We start from the raw sequence: 14,042 nt of genomic DNA on the forward strand, positions 1-14,042 counted from the left end.
AATGGACATACTAAAACTAAACTGCTGCTGTAATTTACATGCTAGTTGAAGTGCTGTTGCATCTACACTTCTGAAGAGAAGTTTGCAAATAGACTAATGGTACCGCTGCTTTCTGCTTATTTTATGGCTGCACAATTTATTTGCTCATTACATGAACCTGCTTACTTTCAAAACAAGAGTCCAGCGGTTTTTCAATAGGAGGCGAGTTAATCCGAGAAAGACAAATGGATCATTTAAACCCTGAGTTTAAAATTAAACTTCCCAAGTGGATCTGTAGGATGTAGATATGGATTAATCTTGGTACTTTTTATGGAGTGGGCACTGATAATAACGGCAGATGTTTGCACTCAGAATAGAAGATTAAAACACTGACTGCTATGATAAAGAGACTGACTGTGGGAATGGCAGTCAAAGTCAGAATGATGCTGTGTGTTTTAGAGACATTTTACACATTTTACTGGTTAAAAGTTTCACTTGGCTGTCCAGGCTGCAGTTGAACAGTGCCTGTCTAAATCCTGTCCACATGTTCTTGCAGCAAAGTTATCATCTGCTCGCCAACACAATCACTCTGAGATTTTTTGTACGTCACTGGTGTTAAAGTAACATATCTCAAATGTTATGAATGAACTGTTCAGAACTATTAAAATATCAGCAACCTCCAATGAATTTCACTGCAATGACAAGAAAAGGAATTCAGAGAAGAATGCATGCAGTATAAGACCAGATTACAGAATTTGGCTACTTCATATCATAAAGACTGCTGAAAATGGTCTGGTTAATTTTCCCCACTGCAATGTAACAAGAAATGAGACCTTCATCATCTTATAACATCAAGCTTGTTATGAATGGAACATAATGCTGGTTAAATAATAATAATGAAAACAGGTGTAACAGAATGTGCTGACAGAATGTTAAATTAGAGAGTTTGATGTATGATTATACGGTTAAACCCTTTAAGATATCTTAGTGCCTGAATGGAGGATGCAGATATGTACATCATTAAACCCATAGCTGGTCTTGCTCAAGGGCACCATGTAGGGGGTAATAAGAGGAAACTGCTGCTGATGCTCCTTTTCCCTTCCCTGCCTCTCGTCTTTGTGCTGTTAATGAAAGCTGATCGTGATAAAAGTTTCTCTTCAGCTCTGATGTGTTCAGCTTAAATCACATATTGCTGGTTAGGCTGATGAACGATGGCATGATGACATTCATATAGCAGAACACAAAGAAGCAGATGAAACCAAGAATGACAGCAACACAAAGGTGTTTTTTTCAGAATATGGCTCTATTATTGTTGATTGACTGATCAAAATGTCAGGCTTTGTTTTTTGAATGCTATTAATGAGCACACAGTTAATTTGTCGGTCTTGGACAAGACTTTTTTTTTTTTTTTAAGTAACCTGTAAAACCTCATAATGATGTGCTTGGGCTCAGAGGTAATCCTGTTGTATACAATGAAACTAATTAGCCTGTGAAGCTGTGGTTGAAGCTTATGCTAGAGCAGATGAACCCTTTTGCTTTTGTTCTTGTGTTCACCAAAACAAGCATGAAAGGTCGGCAGTGTCAGGTTAGTTAGAACTGCTAAGCTCTGATTGGTAATTCACAGTTCGAGAGAAGGGTTAAGTAAATGGAAAAATTACTCTTCTAATTCCTGCAAGCATTTCCATGTCTCTTCCACATGCTGTAATAGTTCCATAATAGTTTCATGATAGCCACCTGAGATTTTGTTGAGATTTGCAGTCAGCTGCAGGTGAGCTCAACCAGCAAATTATGAGGGAATTCATAGTTAAAACAGAGAGAGAACATGAAATGGAATATTAATAATGCATTCCAGGATACAATCAGAGAAAAATGTTGGAGATTGTCAGCAAATTCACGACAGATTCTTTACAAAAAGGCATTTGATATATTTCTTGGGTGGCCATTTAAAGATATAAGAAGATGAACATCAGCATTTCTCTGCAGTGAAACCACAGAAAAGGGTATAATGGAAGTTTTTGGGGAATTTGCTATGAGATCATTGAACAAAGCACTGAAGTGTGGGATTCCACATTGGGGCCTTTTGAAAAGGATGTTGCTGAATTGATAACAATGGTGGATTTGTAGCGGGAGTCCCCAGTGGCACTGTGGCTGGGGATCTGTCCACTCTGTCCTCATTAAAACAGACCCAAACCTCAAGTGTTTATTAGGGATGAAGGATAGAGCAGGGGAGAAAAAGATGGAGCTGGAAATGAGAGAGAGGCAGGAAGAAAAACGCAGTGCTTTCGAAGTTTGTCATGACATAAATTAATGATATGGTATTTTTAGCTGGGGATCTAATCATCATGCTTGTGGAGCTGGAGCTCCGGTGAAAAAAAAAAAAGAAACAAGATAATAAATGAGAAAACGGCTAATTTTCTTGAACAGCATGAGGTAGATGTGTAGGTTTGCTTTTGCTTTTGAGCATCCTAGCAGAAAATTGGTTTGGCTGCGTTTTGGCAATCCAGCAGGAGTCCAGGAAAACATATAATTTGCAAGGCCATGCGTGTGCTGCAGAAGGGGAGACATCAATCACCTTTTTTGTCATCACAAATACAAGAACACAATGCTAGTTTCTCATTTGATTTTAACAAACAAAACGCTGTTCCATGAATTTGCTCATGCCTCCTTTTAAAACTAAGGATACATGAAATATTTGATTCAGCTATGTCATATTTTGGGACATTTTACAAAACAAAATGAAGCCATACTTTCCTCTGAACTCCTAAATAATCTGATGCCACTCCCTGTTATCCTTCTCTTAATCACCAAGTGCTCTTGTTCCTCGAATATTCATGAACAGAGGTTCAGCTCTTAGAGAGCTGAATCTGGACACATTATGCAGATTCAGACAGCTCTTCGAAGACAAAAGACTGTGTGTCACAAACTTGAAAGAATGTATGTAACTCATAAACAGGGTTAAAAGGGGTAATAATAGGTGCCTCATCTGTTTCCATTCTCTTTCGTAACGTTTCATTGGGGAGGTCATTATAATCTGTTTTTATGTGGAGGTCACGTGAAGACATTAAAATGTATTAGCGAACTGTACACCCTGTGCCGGATACAGGTGTAATTACTGGCACCTGTCGGAGCAGCAGTCCTCCTCCAGGTGCCACAGCCTCCCAAAAACAAACTTCAATTAAATCATCAAAGAACACAAACCCTAATAGATGCACTGAAAGCATGGGAAGAGAGAAGGAAAAGGATTGAATAATTAAACTTCCTTTTTAATCTTTAATCTTGGTGACTAATGTCAGTGGAAAAACCTATTTGCCCTTACACCTGAGGGGAGTACTTATGGGTTTTGGGCTTGTAGCTATGTAATTACATTTATGGGCATGGTGCTAATGTTAACCTGTGCAAATTTCAGGCCACTAATGTAGTCCTTTGACCCTCCCAGTATCGAAGGTGGATGAAAAAGAAAGCGTTTCTCTGCAGGGATCAATGAAGTTTTATGTCATTATTATCCAAACTGCTGTGAAGCTTTTATTTGTGACTCAAGTGCCAGAATTCTTGACTCTTTCTTGACCTTTAGTTGCCACTTCTCTCACCTGCTGTTGTTGTGAGCACATCTGTTGTATTTCTGAGTCCCATGAAATCAAACTGGTAGAGCCTCCAGTATTTCTGGTCTGACGTCTCAACGGAGTTTCGCCTCCACTTGTACACAATCTCGTCCCGCGGGTAGCCGTCTGGTAACCGCATGGAGGATGAGTTAGGTGTAATGCAGAGGGGACACAAAAGAGAAGGAGTGAAATAAAAGTTGAAGCCAAAAAATAAAGGAAGGATAAATGCAGCAATGCAGTTTATTGTATGCATGATTTATGCCTGATTTATGCATGATTTATAGAAATTTATACAGCAAGTACAGCAGGCAGTAGAGTGGACTGCAGACCAACCATGCAGTTCCTGTTAACTTGTTTGCTTGGAATCTGTTACAGTGCCAGACTTTACAAATATCCACTCTCAGGTGCAAGTCACTGCAGTATTTTTCTCAATTTCAGAGGAATCATTTTAAGTACAAGTCACTTTATTCTTTCTTTATTATTTCAAAGTCATCTGCTTTATTGCATGGTATCAAGTTCTTGGCACAGCTACTATAAGAAAGATAAAATGAAATAGCCAATTTTTTTTTTTTTTTTTGCAGTGCGACATCGTAACCTATGCACCTGTTATACAAGCTATATATTCTATACTGTGACAAGCCGATTGTTCCATTTGATTGACATGTGAAAACTCCTATCCACAGAGGAGCTCAGATATGGCCTGCTGGGAGTGGTTTTAAGCTGGAACCAATATGCTGTGTATTAATCATTGTGAGGGATTTCATGTGCAGATCTTGGCTGGGTGGACACACCAAACACAAATTAAACAGCACGGTGGAAGTTGAATTTCTGTGGAAGCTACTCGAAATACAGTGTCAATGTAGAAATGAAGCTGGGCTCGTTTGACAAGTTGAAGCAATTTTGCATCCAAAAATGAGTGACAGCAATAATGAAGACATAGCAGGCATGGTTGTGCCCTGTAGTGGAAACCAGATATATTATGCAAATAGTCTCATTTAGAGGATAGCCATCTTTAACAAAGAGGAGCAATCGCTCTGATGCAAGAGAGATCTTGTTTTTTTTTTTGTTGTTTTTTTTTTGAAAGTCTAATTTAGATGGCAAGCATTACATTGCCTTCATATTTCCCCTGGTGTCTTTGATACAATTATGTTTAGTGCAAACAGTATTACCACTGTGTTACCAGTGTATCTTCATGGCTAGAAAATGTTTGTCATATTTCATGCCTTTAAAAAACCCCTGAAGTAACATGTTCTTGCCCAGTGTTATAAATTACACTCTGCTGTGGCCTTGGCTCTAATATTCTCCCTGTCTAGCCTCCGAGCAAAGCACACCGAGGTTGTCCAATTCTACCATATAACTGTAAACAAGTCCAGTTGAGGATATCTGCCAGTGAAAAGGGTCTGACAGTGAAATTGAAATATGAATTCTTCTTTCCCCTTATAATTAAATGTAGACTACAATAGAACTGCAGCTATTGGGCAAAGTTCTCATCATATGAATGCTGATATATATTTATATTTATCCCCCCTTTTTTCACAAGTCCACTGCCACAACATAATGGTTACATACATAAAAGCTTGTTAACATGTCCCCATAAGTTTACAATGTACTAGAAAAGTTTAAACTGGCAAGCGAGGCGATCTGTACCAATAGTTTCCTTCCAATATAATAGTGAAACACATTTTGGACGGGCCATTGTGTTGTTAAGTTTTGGAAAAAGGGGCGACCAAACTAAACTAATTTGCCTCAGAGATACTGAATATCATTGATTCCTACAAGAGATGCTTACTGATTTTCTGAAGCTCCCTTTATTTTCCTAAAAGATGTAACTATGATCAGCACCCTGACTGTGGGTGTAGGAAGACTTTCTGTTTAAAATTACAGTTGTCTTATCTGAACATACAAGCGCAGTGTGCTTAGTGGAGATAACTTATCATGTATTTAAAGGAAAGAAAAGAGCCCACTGTGTGCACATTTTGTGCATCTATTGCAAAGCAGCGATTGTTTTCACTTGTACAAAAGGTCAGTTTATTTCTAGTCTCAGCTGCTTTGGGAGAGTGCACTGTAAGCACTCAGTATTATTTCCCTTATCTTTAAATCAACTCTCAGAAAACCTCTTTTCAGATGAGCACTTCAACGTGAAAGCCTGTTATTCGTGAAAAACTGAAATCAGAGTGTTTCTGATGGCTGACCATTATAAAACCTCTCCTGGTGGCTTTCAAATAGCCAGCCCTGTGGCAGTCATGATGAACATTTCAAGTGTTTTTTGGAGTGTATAAGAACTGCTGTTTGAATCTTTGAATGAGTGAATTATTGCAGTTGTGATGATGCCCTGACTTTAACTAACAGTCCCATCATCTTAGACTTGCAGTGCCACATTAGAGACTGATGGGAATGTCGTATTTGATCATTTACCAAAGTGCTGCACAAAGAAGAAAACTGACCTACAGAACAACAGTCTTACCAAGTTGTTAGCTCACCTGCTATACCAAGAGTATAGCTCACCTATTTGTTCCATGTCATCCTGTGGCTTTCACCTAAATAACATGAATCAAAAGGAAATGTCAGGACATATTTTTCAGCACCTGCTGGCCTCCAGTTGGAGCCAGCATTTCAATGGCATGTGCAGTTACAATAAAAAAATCTATATAGTAATAGCATCACAGAGGGGTTTCCTCAGGAAGCGATTGCCCCAAGCCTGTAGTGTGGACAAGAGTCCAAACTGCTTGTGACGGACGGAAAACATGTTTCCACGTGGCTGTTTGGAATATATTAAAATGTATTTTTTTTATCATATAAAAATAGAATCAGAATTGATTAGAAAGATTAACCATAGCAGTTACACCTCCATCATGTTTATGTACTTTTCCATTTCAATAGAGGACTCCAGAGGGATGGTGAGGAGACTTTTGCTCCATAATGGAGAGAGAACATTTCAGCTGGGTGCACTGGACATCATAATACTTTAACAGCCACATGGCTTGAGCGGTTAGAGTAAGATTGCAGCGGGTTGGATGGGATTATGCTTTTGTGCACTGGGGAAAAGTGAGGGCCAATTGTGGTGTCGCTGTCAGATATCATCCTGATGTACACCCACTGAGAGGCACTGTAAATCACTGATGGTCTGCCTCTCTCTCCTGCTCTATAGCAGAGCTTCATCTTGCAAACATTTGACATGAAATGTGTCATTCACAGGGTGGCAACGTGTTTATGCAAAACAGACGGAATCGATCTGAGTCCAAATACTCACTGCTCAGTTAGCTCATGTGTTTTCTTTTGACATCCAAGAACAGGTTGTGTTTCATCATTTCAATATGAAGATTGTGAGAAACTTCTTATTTCTGAATAGATGCCTGTCTTATTGGTGGATGGCAATAGAGAAGCCAATTTATATTCCCAAAAAGGAAGATAACATACAGCATATATACGAAGTAAAATCCTCTGGAGATCTAAAAGAGACATCAAGCAGATGTGATGAAAATGTCTTTTTTCTTTATCAAGATGACTCTTTCACTCTCAAATTAATTTGCCTAAACTTTGGCTTGCTCTTAATCACCTGCTTAGATACAATTATTGAGAAAAGTCAAAAGATTAGAAAATCCTAAATAAAGTGGTTTAACTTTTAAATGGAGGGATTCCTATCCTATTCCTACAGATTTCTATCAAAATATGTTATTCTCTTGTAATAATGATAAGACATGGAAAGCAGCAGTGTTTTAACCTGATGTGCCAGATGGTTGGTTACACAGAACCATCTGGGAGAGTTTCTTTGGAGAGTGTTTGGAAAGACCAGAGATTTACAAAAAACAGAGCTACCACCATATGGTTGTCTGTCTCTTCAAACTAGCCAAGTTGCTGCAAATATGGTCAAAATCTCCCCTTCTGAGTAAAAGTGTTAAATAATGGCCCGAGGAGTTTTTGGACAGCATATTGATGTATGCCTGTAGATGCCTGTCTTATTGGTGGATGGCAATAGAGAAGCCAAGCAGCATATTGATGTCACAGAGAAGTTGAGCTTCAACCACTTGCAGATAAACTGTTATCTCGTCTTCTTTTTATCCTGCATTCATAAATTATAGGGAGGTCAGGCTGACCATTAACACCCAAAAAGATAACCCACAAAAACGGGGCTTCACGTGTTGAGCAGTATTCAGTTTCAAAAGTAGAACTTTGTGGCTTCAATTCAAGACACCAGTTGTTAATTCATTTCTTTCTCAGACAGAAAAACATCTCCAGTAAGGTCATGCATTCAGACTTTGGGGGGGGTATCAGTACAGGCAGTACTGCAAAATCTGGTCTCATTGCACTATTACAAATTATATATAAGCTCAAAAATAGTCAATTTAGAGTTTAATTTAATTTAGTAATGGCCAGTGACAAATACTGCCATCCGCAGTTGAATCAGGAAATGTTTATTGCCAAAATTAAATAATGTCCCGGAGTGGAAGATGTCTGGTCTAATAGAATAACCTGTCATAAAAGATCTAATCTGATTTCAGTCCTCTTGTTCGTAAGATAACGAAGACCCAGTTTGTGATCTTTTTTTGTCCACTTTTGTTTGATTGAATGGAGGAATAGTTTAGCATTTTGGGAATATGTACAACCTGTAACCTGTTTGATCCCCAGTAAAGAGATTTAATACATCCACGTCATTTTGCATTAATTAGGCACTAATTTGTCTGATAAGTTTTGAGTTTCTCTCATGATTTTATTTTCCAGTTGGTCACTGCAAGAATAAGGAATAACCATTTCTTTGTCTAACTGTACTGAGCCTCACTTTGCATTTACTAATAATGAGGGTCTCCCTGCTTAATGTATATGTTTCCATGATTGCAGCATGCTGCGTAAATAATTGCTTCAAAATAACTGTTTGCTTTGCTCCATTTTGCTTCCCTTCTTTTTTTACCTATTCCTGACACCCTGTTTATGAGTGCTTCGTTCTCTGCCTTATCATTAGAAACAGCAGTGGCTCCTCTGACGCTGTTGAGCCGTCGTCTGAAACCAATGAGCCTTTAAATGGCAGCTCTACTGTCTGCAAGTCTATATAGAAATGAGAAAAAAATCAGGTCCAATTATTTGTACATGGTTTACAAATTAGAAATGACCTCCAATAAATCTTGGCATTAATTAAATTCGAAAGTATAAATGTAAAATATCACAATATATCACAGCGTGACGTTCTGTTTTGTACACCAACTCACCCAAAATGTGTTTATTTTCCAGAGGGCCAGAGCAAACTGTTATTGTCTCATATAGTATGTATGTTTAAGCATCTAGTCTGTTGAGAGGAACAAAACACAGGAACGAGCTGCAGAGTCCGATTTCCATCTGCAGACAAAACTGTGTCTGGAAGTCCAACGCCTGAGAAGAGCAGCACTGTTTTATCAGACACTTAGAGAGGGTGACTGCAGCGAGAGAGAGAAGTCCAAATTAAGGCACCCTGCTTTAGCAGCGCTCTCAGTGCAGCACGATAGCCCAAGAGTAGCAATGTTACTCTTTCCACAAAACTTTACCTGCCTATTTTTTATAACTCTTTATGGCTCACAGCATCTCCAGTCCAGTCAAACAGGACTGCAGCAGCCATTAATATTGAAAGCTTTTCTCCAAAAACCGCTGGTCTTTTCTCGTTGAACTGACAGACACGAAGCTGACTAACACATCTTTCCTCACATGAATCCTTCCTCCTGCAGAACAAATTCATACACAAATTTAGCTGTGGAGACACAAAACATCCTGCTGATATGAAAAATAGTGGTGAGACAGTATTGTGAGTTATTTGTGACTGTGTGCAGGTAATCCTGGAACCCCTGATCCTGGATTCTCATTGAGGTAGTGGGCAGTCCCATTTCAGGCTGTTTCAACAGCATATCAAACGTCTGTGTCTCCTTTGTGGCTTACTAGCTGCTCATACTGCTCAGGTGGAACAGTTAAATGCTGCTGCTTGTTCGGCATGAAATCGTGTTTTCGTTTCCACGCACTCAAACCACCGCACCATTTTTCATGCCTTTTTGGCTCCCTGCTGGTATTTCTTGTAACTTTAAATGTCATTTTAAAACTTCTCTATTTTTCTCTCTACATTTGCTTTAGAAGTTTTTTACTTTGGCAGATCAGCATGTGTAGGGATTGCTGTTCCTGAACGTGGGCAAATTTGTCTGTGCATATGGTTAAGTGTGCATGCGTGTGTTCATTGCCAATATTCACAGCTGGAGAAGACTAGAGGACAGGAGTGTTCATCCATTGGGAAATTATGTAGTTGCAGCTGGCATTCAGCGTTGATGGTCATCCTGGAAAGGCACAGACACAGAGACATAAACAGTTAATGTCATCAAACGCAGACAAAGCTTTGGTTCCCTCATGTCTTTGTTCATGAAACACATGTTGTGGATGCTCAGTATGTGAAACGCTGGCTTTGGAGCATATGGTACTGGATCACACTTGGTTGCCTGGTTGACGAGTGAAATCCCTCAAAGTGACAGCGTTTCATTATCATCTTGTTCTTTGTAATGATGGCATGAACTTATGGGTCAGAGAAACTTCTGTAAACAGGAGTTTTTAGTTCTGATCACTGGACAAGTCAATACAACAGATGTTTTAAAGATGCTACAGTGACCACAAAGACGTAACGGATTAGTTTTACATGCGGGTTATAAACCCGAATCTGATGCTGTGCACATGAATGTATACATTCACGGAGAATTGCATCAATATATCATCATAGTTTTGTTTTGTTTTTTTTACAAGGTGCAAAAAGAGCTGTGGAAGTGAAATTATTATACAAAAAAGACAATGTTTTCCTTTAGGCCTTGCGTATCTGTATTCCAAACAATTTCTCTGAAAATGCCAGACTTAAATTACAAAAGCAGAAAGAGGACTGCCGTTATACTTTTGTTTTTAAGGTTAACAGGGTGCAGATGGTGAACAGTTTTAATTTGCATACAGATGCTCCCTTCTGACCTTGTCAGAATGTCCAAATGTAGATGAGAATAAGGATCTGAGGTACGAAGAACAGGCAGCAACAAACAAAGCAGACGTGTGAGTTTGAGCGATGCGTCACTTAAAACAAATACGCCTCCAAACATGCGCCTCTTCAAGACTTAATGTCCTTTTAATGGAACAATAATTTTCTGATTCCTTGCAGAGACACATTTTAGCAGAAGTGAAATTAGGTATTCAATAAATATTTTGAGGGAGGGTTGTGGCTGTGGAAGAATTTTTTTTTCTTTTTCTAGTGAATCTGCCTTTGCAGAAGCCATGTTGTATTTTACAGACACTCCCCTCTTTGTATCCACCCACAGCCGGATTTGGCTTATTGCTTTTTGCATTGTTGCAACATATCTGTCAGAAAAATTTGATTAACTTTCATTAATTAAAATTACTTTAGTGTCGGAAAAAGGTTTATGAAACATTTGGTCACATGGGAAGCGTAAAGCTTAACACTGACATATCATCACATCTTAAAGCTGGTAACAGGCACACTTCAATCTTACTTCTCCTTCTGGTTCTTTAACTTGCCAAATATCCGCCTACATTCAGCAGTTAGTTTTCATGTTTGCCTTTACACCATTTGGTGCAGGTCGGATTGCATTAAGTTGGTTTTTCGGGCTGCTGTAGTTGGAAACAAAGTTGATTTTGACCTAAAAGTTGAAACAATGTGCTGAACTGAGGCCAAAAGCCACAAACAGCTGAGATAGGTTGACAGTTGGGTGTTAATTCACTGTGCGTTTGTCTCCATGAGCAACCCCATCAAAGTACTCATCACTATTAGGGCCATCCTTCATTAAAAAAATTGACTAGTGCAGCGTTAACTTATGAACCACTGAACTCTCTGAGCTATCAAGAATATCTATGGCTCAATTCAGAAGCTCGTGATCAAAATGTTCTCGCCTTTACAACACCCCAAATAATTCCCCAACAATTATGAGTTAGATTTCAAAAAGTATTTATAGCTGGTTATATATTATATATCTGTTCTCTTTCACTTCGTGGTGAGGAAGAGATATCCCAATTTACTTTCTGCTCAAGACAAATACAACAAATGCTCATATTTGTTCTCCTGTCCATTACAAATCTCAGCTATCCTGATGCATCTGATCCTCCATAGGGCCTCACAACAAACCCTCATGGTGGTAATTGCTCAAGGTCTCATTTGAAATCCTGGCCACTCGGGGGACATAGGATCCTCAGGACAAAAAAAAAAAAAAAAAATACAAGTCACAGCTTGAGGATTTATAAACTCAGATGCTACTCAAATTGAAAAGGGACCTGTCCAGTTGTATTCCAAGTGTTTTTGGGGGGTTTTTGTGTTGTTGTTTTGACACATTGACCAGTCACTGTCCTGTGTGTCTTTTTTCTACTGCAGAGACGCTGTCAGGCAGAGGAGAATAAAATGAGCAGTAACATGACATGCTGACGTGTTGTAAGAGAAGTTTCATCCTTCTGTGCTAGAAGTAAAGCAAAAGTAAAGACGAACAAAATGTAATACTAAACAAATTATATCAAGCCGTTTGTTATTTTCGAGGAAAACAGTTTCTGATCTGTCACTGCTCAGTTTGGGGGAAATCCTTTTTTTAAGCCCCTAAAATGAAATTGTTAGGTTAAAAAAAAGTCAAGAAGTGACATTGACAGGATGTGTGGGAAGAAGGAAGAGAAAAGGAGGAGGTAATTATAGATACTGGAGACAAATTTGAATTATATGAACTAGTGGCTCTGAAGACAATAAAATCTTTTTCTTGCTCTTTCTTAACTATGACTCATACATAGGGTGTTAGCCTCTGGATAGTTTTTGAAGTGGGTAAGTTATTTCTTTTCTGGCTTTTTGGACTGGGTTTACTTTGGGACTACTGTATTGGTTGTCCATGTGATTTAGCCATTTTATACAATCAATATTGGAAACCACAGTATCTCACTGAATTTACAGTGACAGCTTGAGTTAATCTGTGAAATCCACCAACCCTCCCCTGGCCATGTGTTGCTGCCTGCACCACTCTGTCCTTCTTGCCCACATTTGGCTTCAACTGTTTTGTTTTGTCTTTTTATACTGGCTTTACATAAAAAGGACAGTTAGTGCCGCAGTTCAACTTTCAGTGTAGTTTTTACCTCAGCGTGTAGAGTATTTTTCCATTGTTCCAGATCCGGAGGAGCTGATTGGGGGTTGTTATCCAGTGAGAGTCCGCAGTCTTGGAATTCCGAAAGATGGTGTCAGGCAGCCAGATCAAGCCAACCATATTGCTGTTTGAACAAGAGACAGACAAAAATATCTGGAGTGAGTGGGAGGAGAAAGTGTGAGATGGTTGACGAACTAGTCAAAAGAGCGTAATAAAAGTTGTAACAAAAAAAATCTATGCGGTGCACACAAAGCTGTCACACTTGGAAATTTAAAATAAATGTGCCAGTACTTGTCTTCAGGAAATTCAGTGTACCTGTTCAGGGTCAGAATCCGCATGCTGCTGCTGTTGTACCGCAGACGGGTGTCTACCCAGGTCTGGGCAAAGATAATATCGATCTGGTACTCCTGGGGAGAAAGAAAGTAGAGTCAATATAATGATCAGACAAACCCTTTTTAGATGAAGTGTGTGTGTTGCATAGTCTCAGTCCTGTTCTTCTGAAGGAACTAATAATGCGTTTGTTTGAACACAAATGTGTCCACATCAAAGAAAATACTAAAGCAGCACAGCGCTCACTGCAAACTCCCAAATAGACTTTATGCTTTTGATATGGAAATTAAATTACGCCATCTCACAAACTATTTACTCAGCACATTTTTTTTATCACTTCAGCAATGACCCCTCTTCTAATTGTGGGAAGTTGTAGCATGATTTGGAGTTTCCTCAGTCATTCTAGTATTGTTAAAGTTGCCACGTCCTTGAGCGCACTGGATCCTTGGATGATCCAATTTGTTTCCTCACAGTGCTCCAGTTAGATGGGTGAAAATGTTGGAATAAAGGGAAGGTGGAAGTCCGCTGCTTTGCTTGCTCTGTTAATCAGAGCCAAAAATCTTCCAATAAGCGTTTTATTTCACTGTGTGGCAGGTTACCAATATAACCACCTGAATGACCAGAACTGGCACATTCCTGCGGTATACCTTCGTCCTTAAAAAAGGTTAAAAATAACCAAGAAAAATACAGCTGACAAAGACGTTCACTGATCTCTGCTATCTTTGAGACTGTCGGCAGCGCATACATCTCACAAAACTCAAGATAAATGCTCTTAATTAAAGAGTCAAACACAACTGTCCTTTGAATCACTCATCCACATTTGCAGTGGTGGGCCGTCAAGGCTAGCGAGGCCTTCTCTACTGGCCTAAACATTTTCTGAAGCACTGGCCTACATTTGCAACCTAAATTCTAATATTTGTTCCATGAAATTTTATTAATTTATTCCCAACAGTGTTTTCTCTTGGCTGCACTGCTTCCAGTACGTGCTTGAGGATGTTAAATGTTTTGTCCAATCAGATTTCAGCCTCTA

The 14,042-nt window shown here is 39.1% G+C and overlaps 1 protein-coding gene across 1 annotated transcript in view; it reads right to left on the reverse strand.

Annotated features, from left to right (window-relative positions):
- Nucleotides 1-14,042, reverse strand: part of LOC115053604 (gamma-aminobutyric acid receptor subunit gamma-3-like) — a 59,899-nt gene that overhangs the window by 11,735 nt on the left and 34,122 nt on the right. Inside the window, exons 4-7 of the mRNA XM_029518437.1 lie at nt 12,998-13,089; nt 12,675-12,806; nt 9,780-9,862; nt 3,567-3,704 (exon numbers count right to left, since the gene is read on the reverse strand). Coding sequence (XP_029374297.1) covers nt 3,567-3,704; nt 9,780-9,862; nt 12,675-12,806; nt 12,998-13,089 — 445 coding nt within the window. The remainder of the gene's footprint in view (nt 1-3,566; nt 3,705-9,779; nt 9,863-12,674; nt 12,807-12,997; nt 13,090-14,042) is intronic.

The sequence above is a fragment of the Echeneis naucrates genome, chromosome 2 (assembly GCF_900963305.1).
Source record: "Echeneis naucrates chromosome 2, fEcheNa1.1, whole genome shotgun sequence".
NCBI classification, from domain to species: Eukaryota; Metazoa; Chordata; class Actinopteri; order Carangiformes; family Echeneidae; genus Echeneis; species Echeneis naucrates.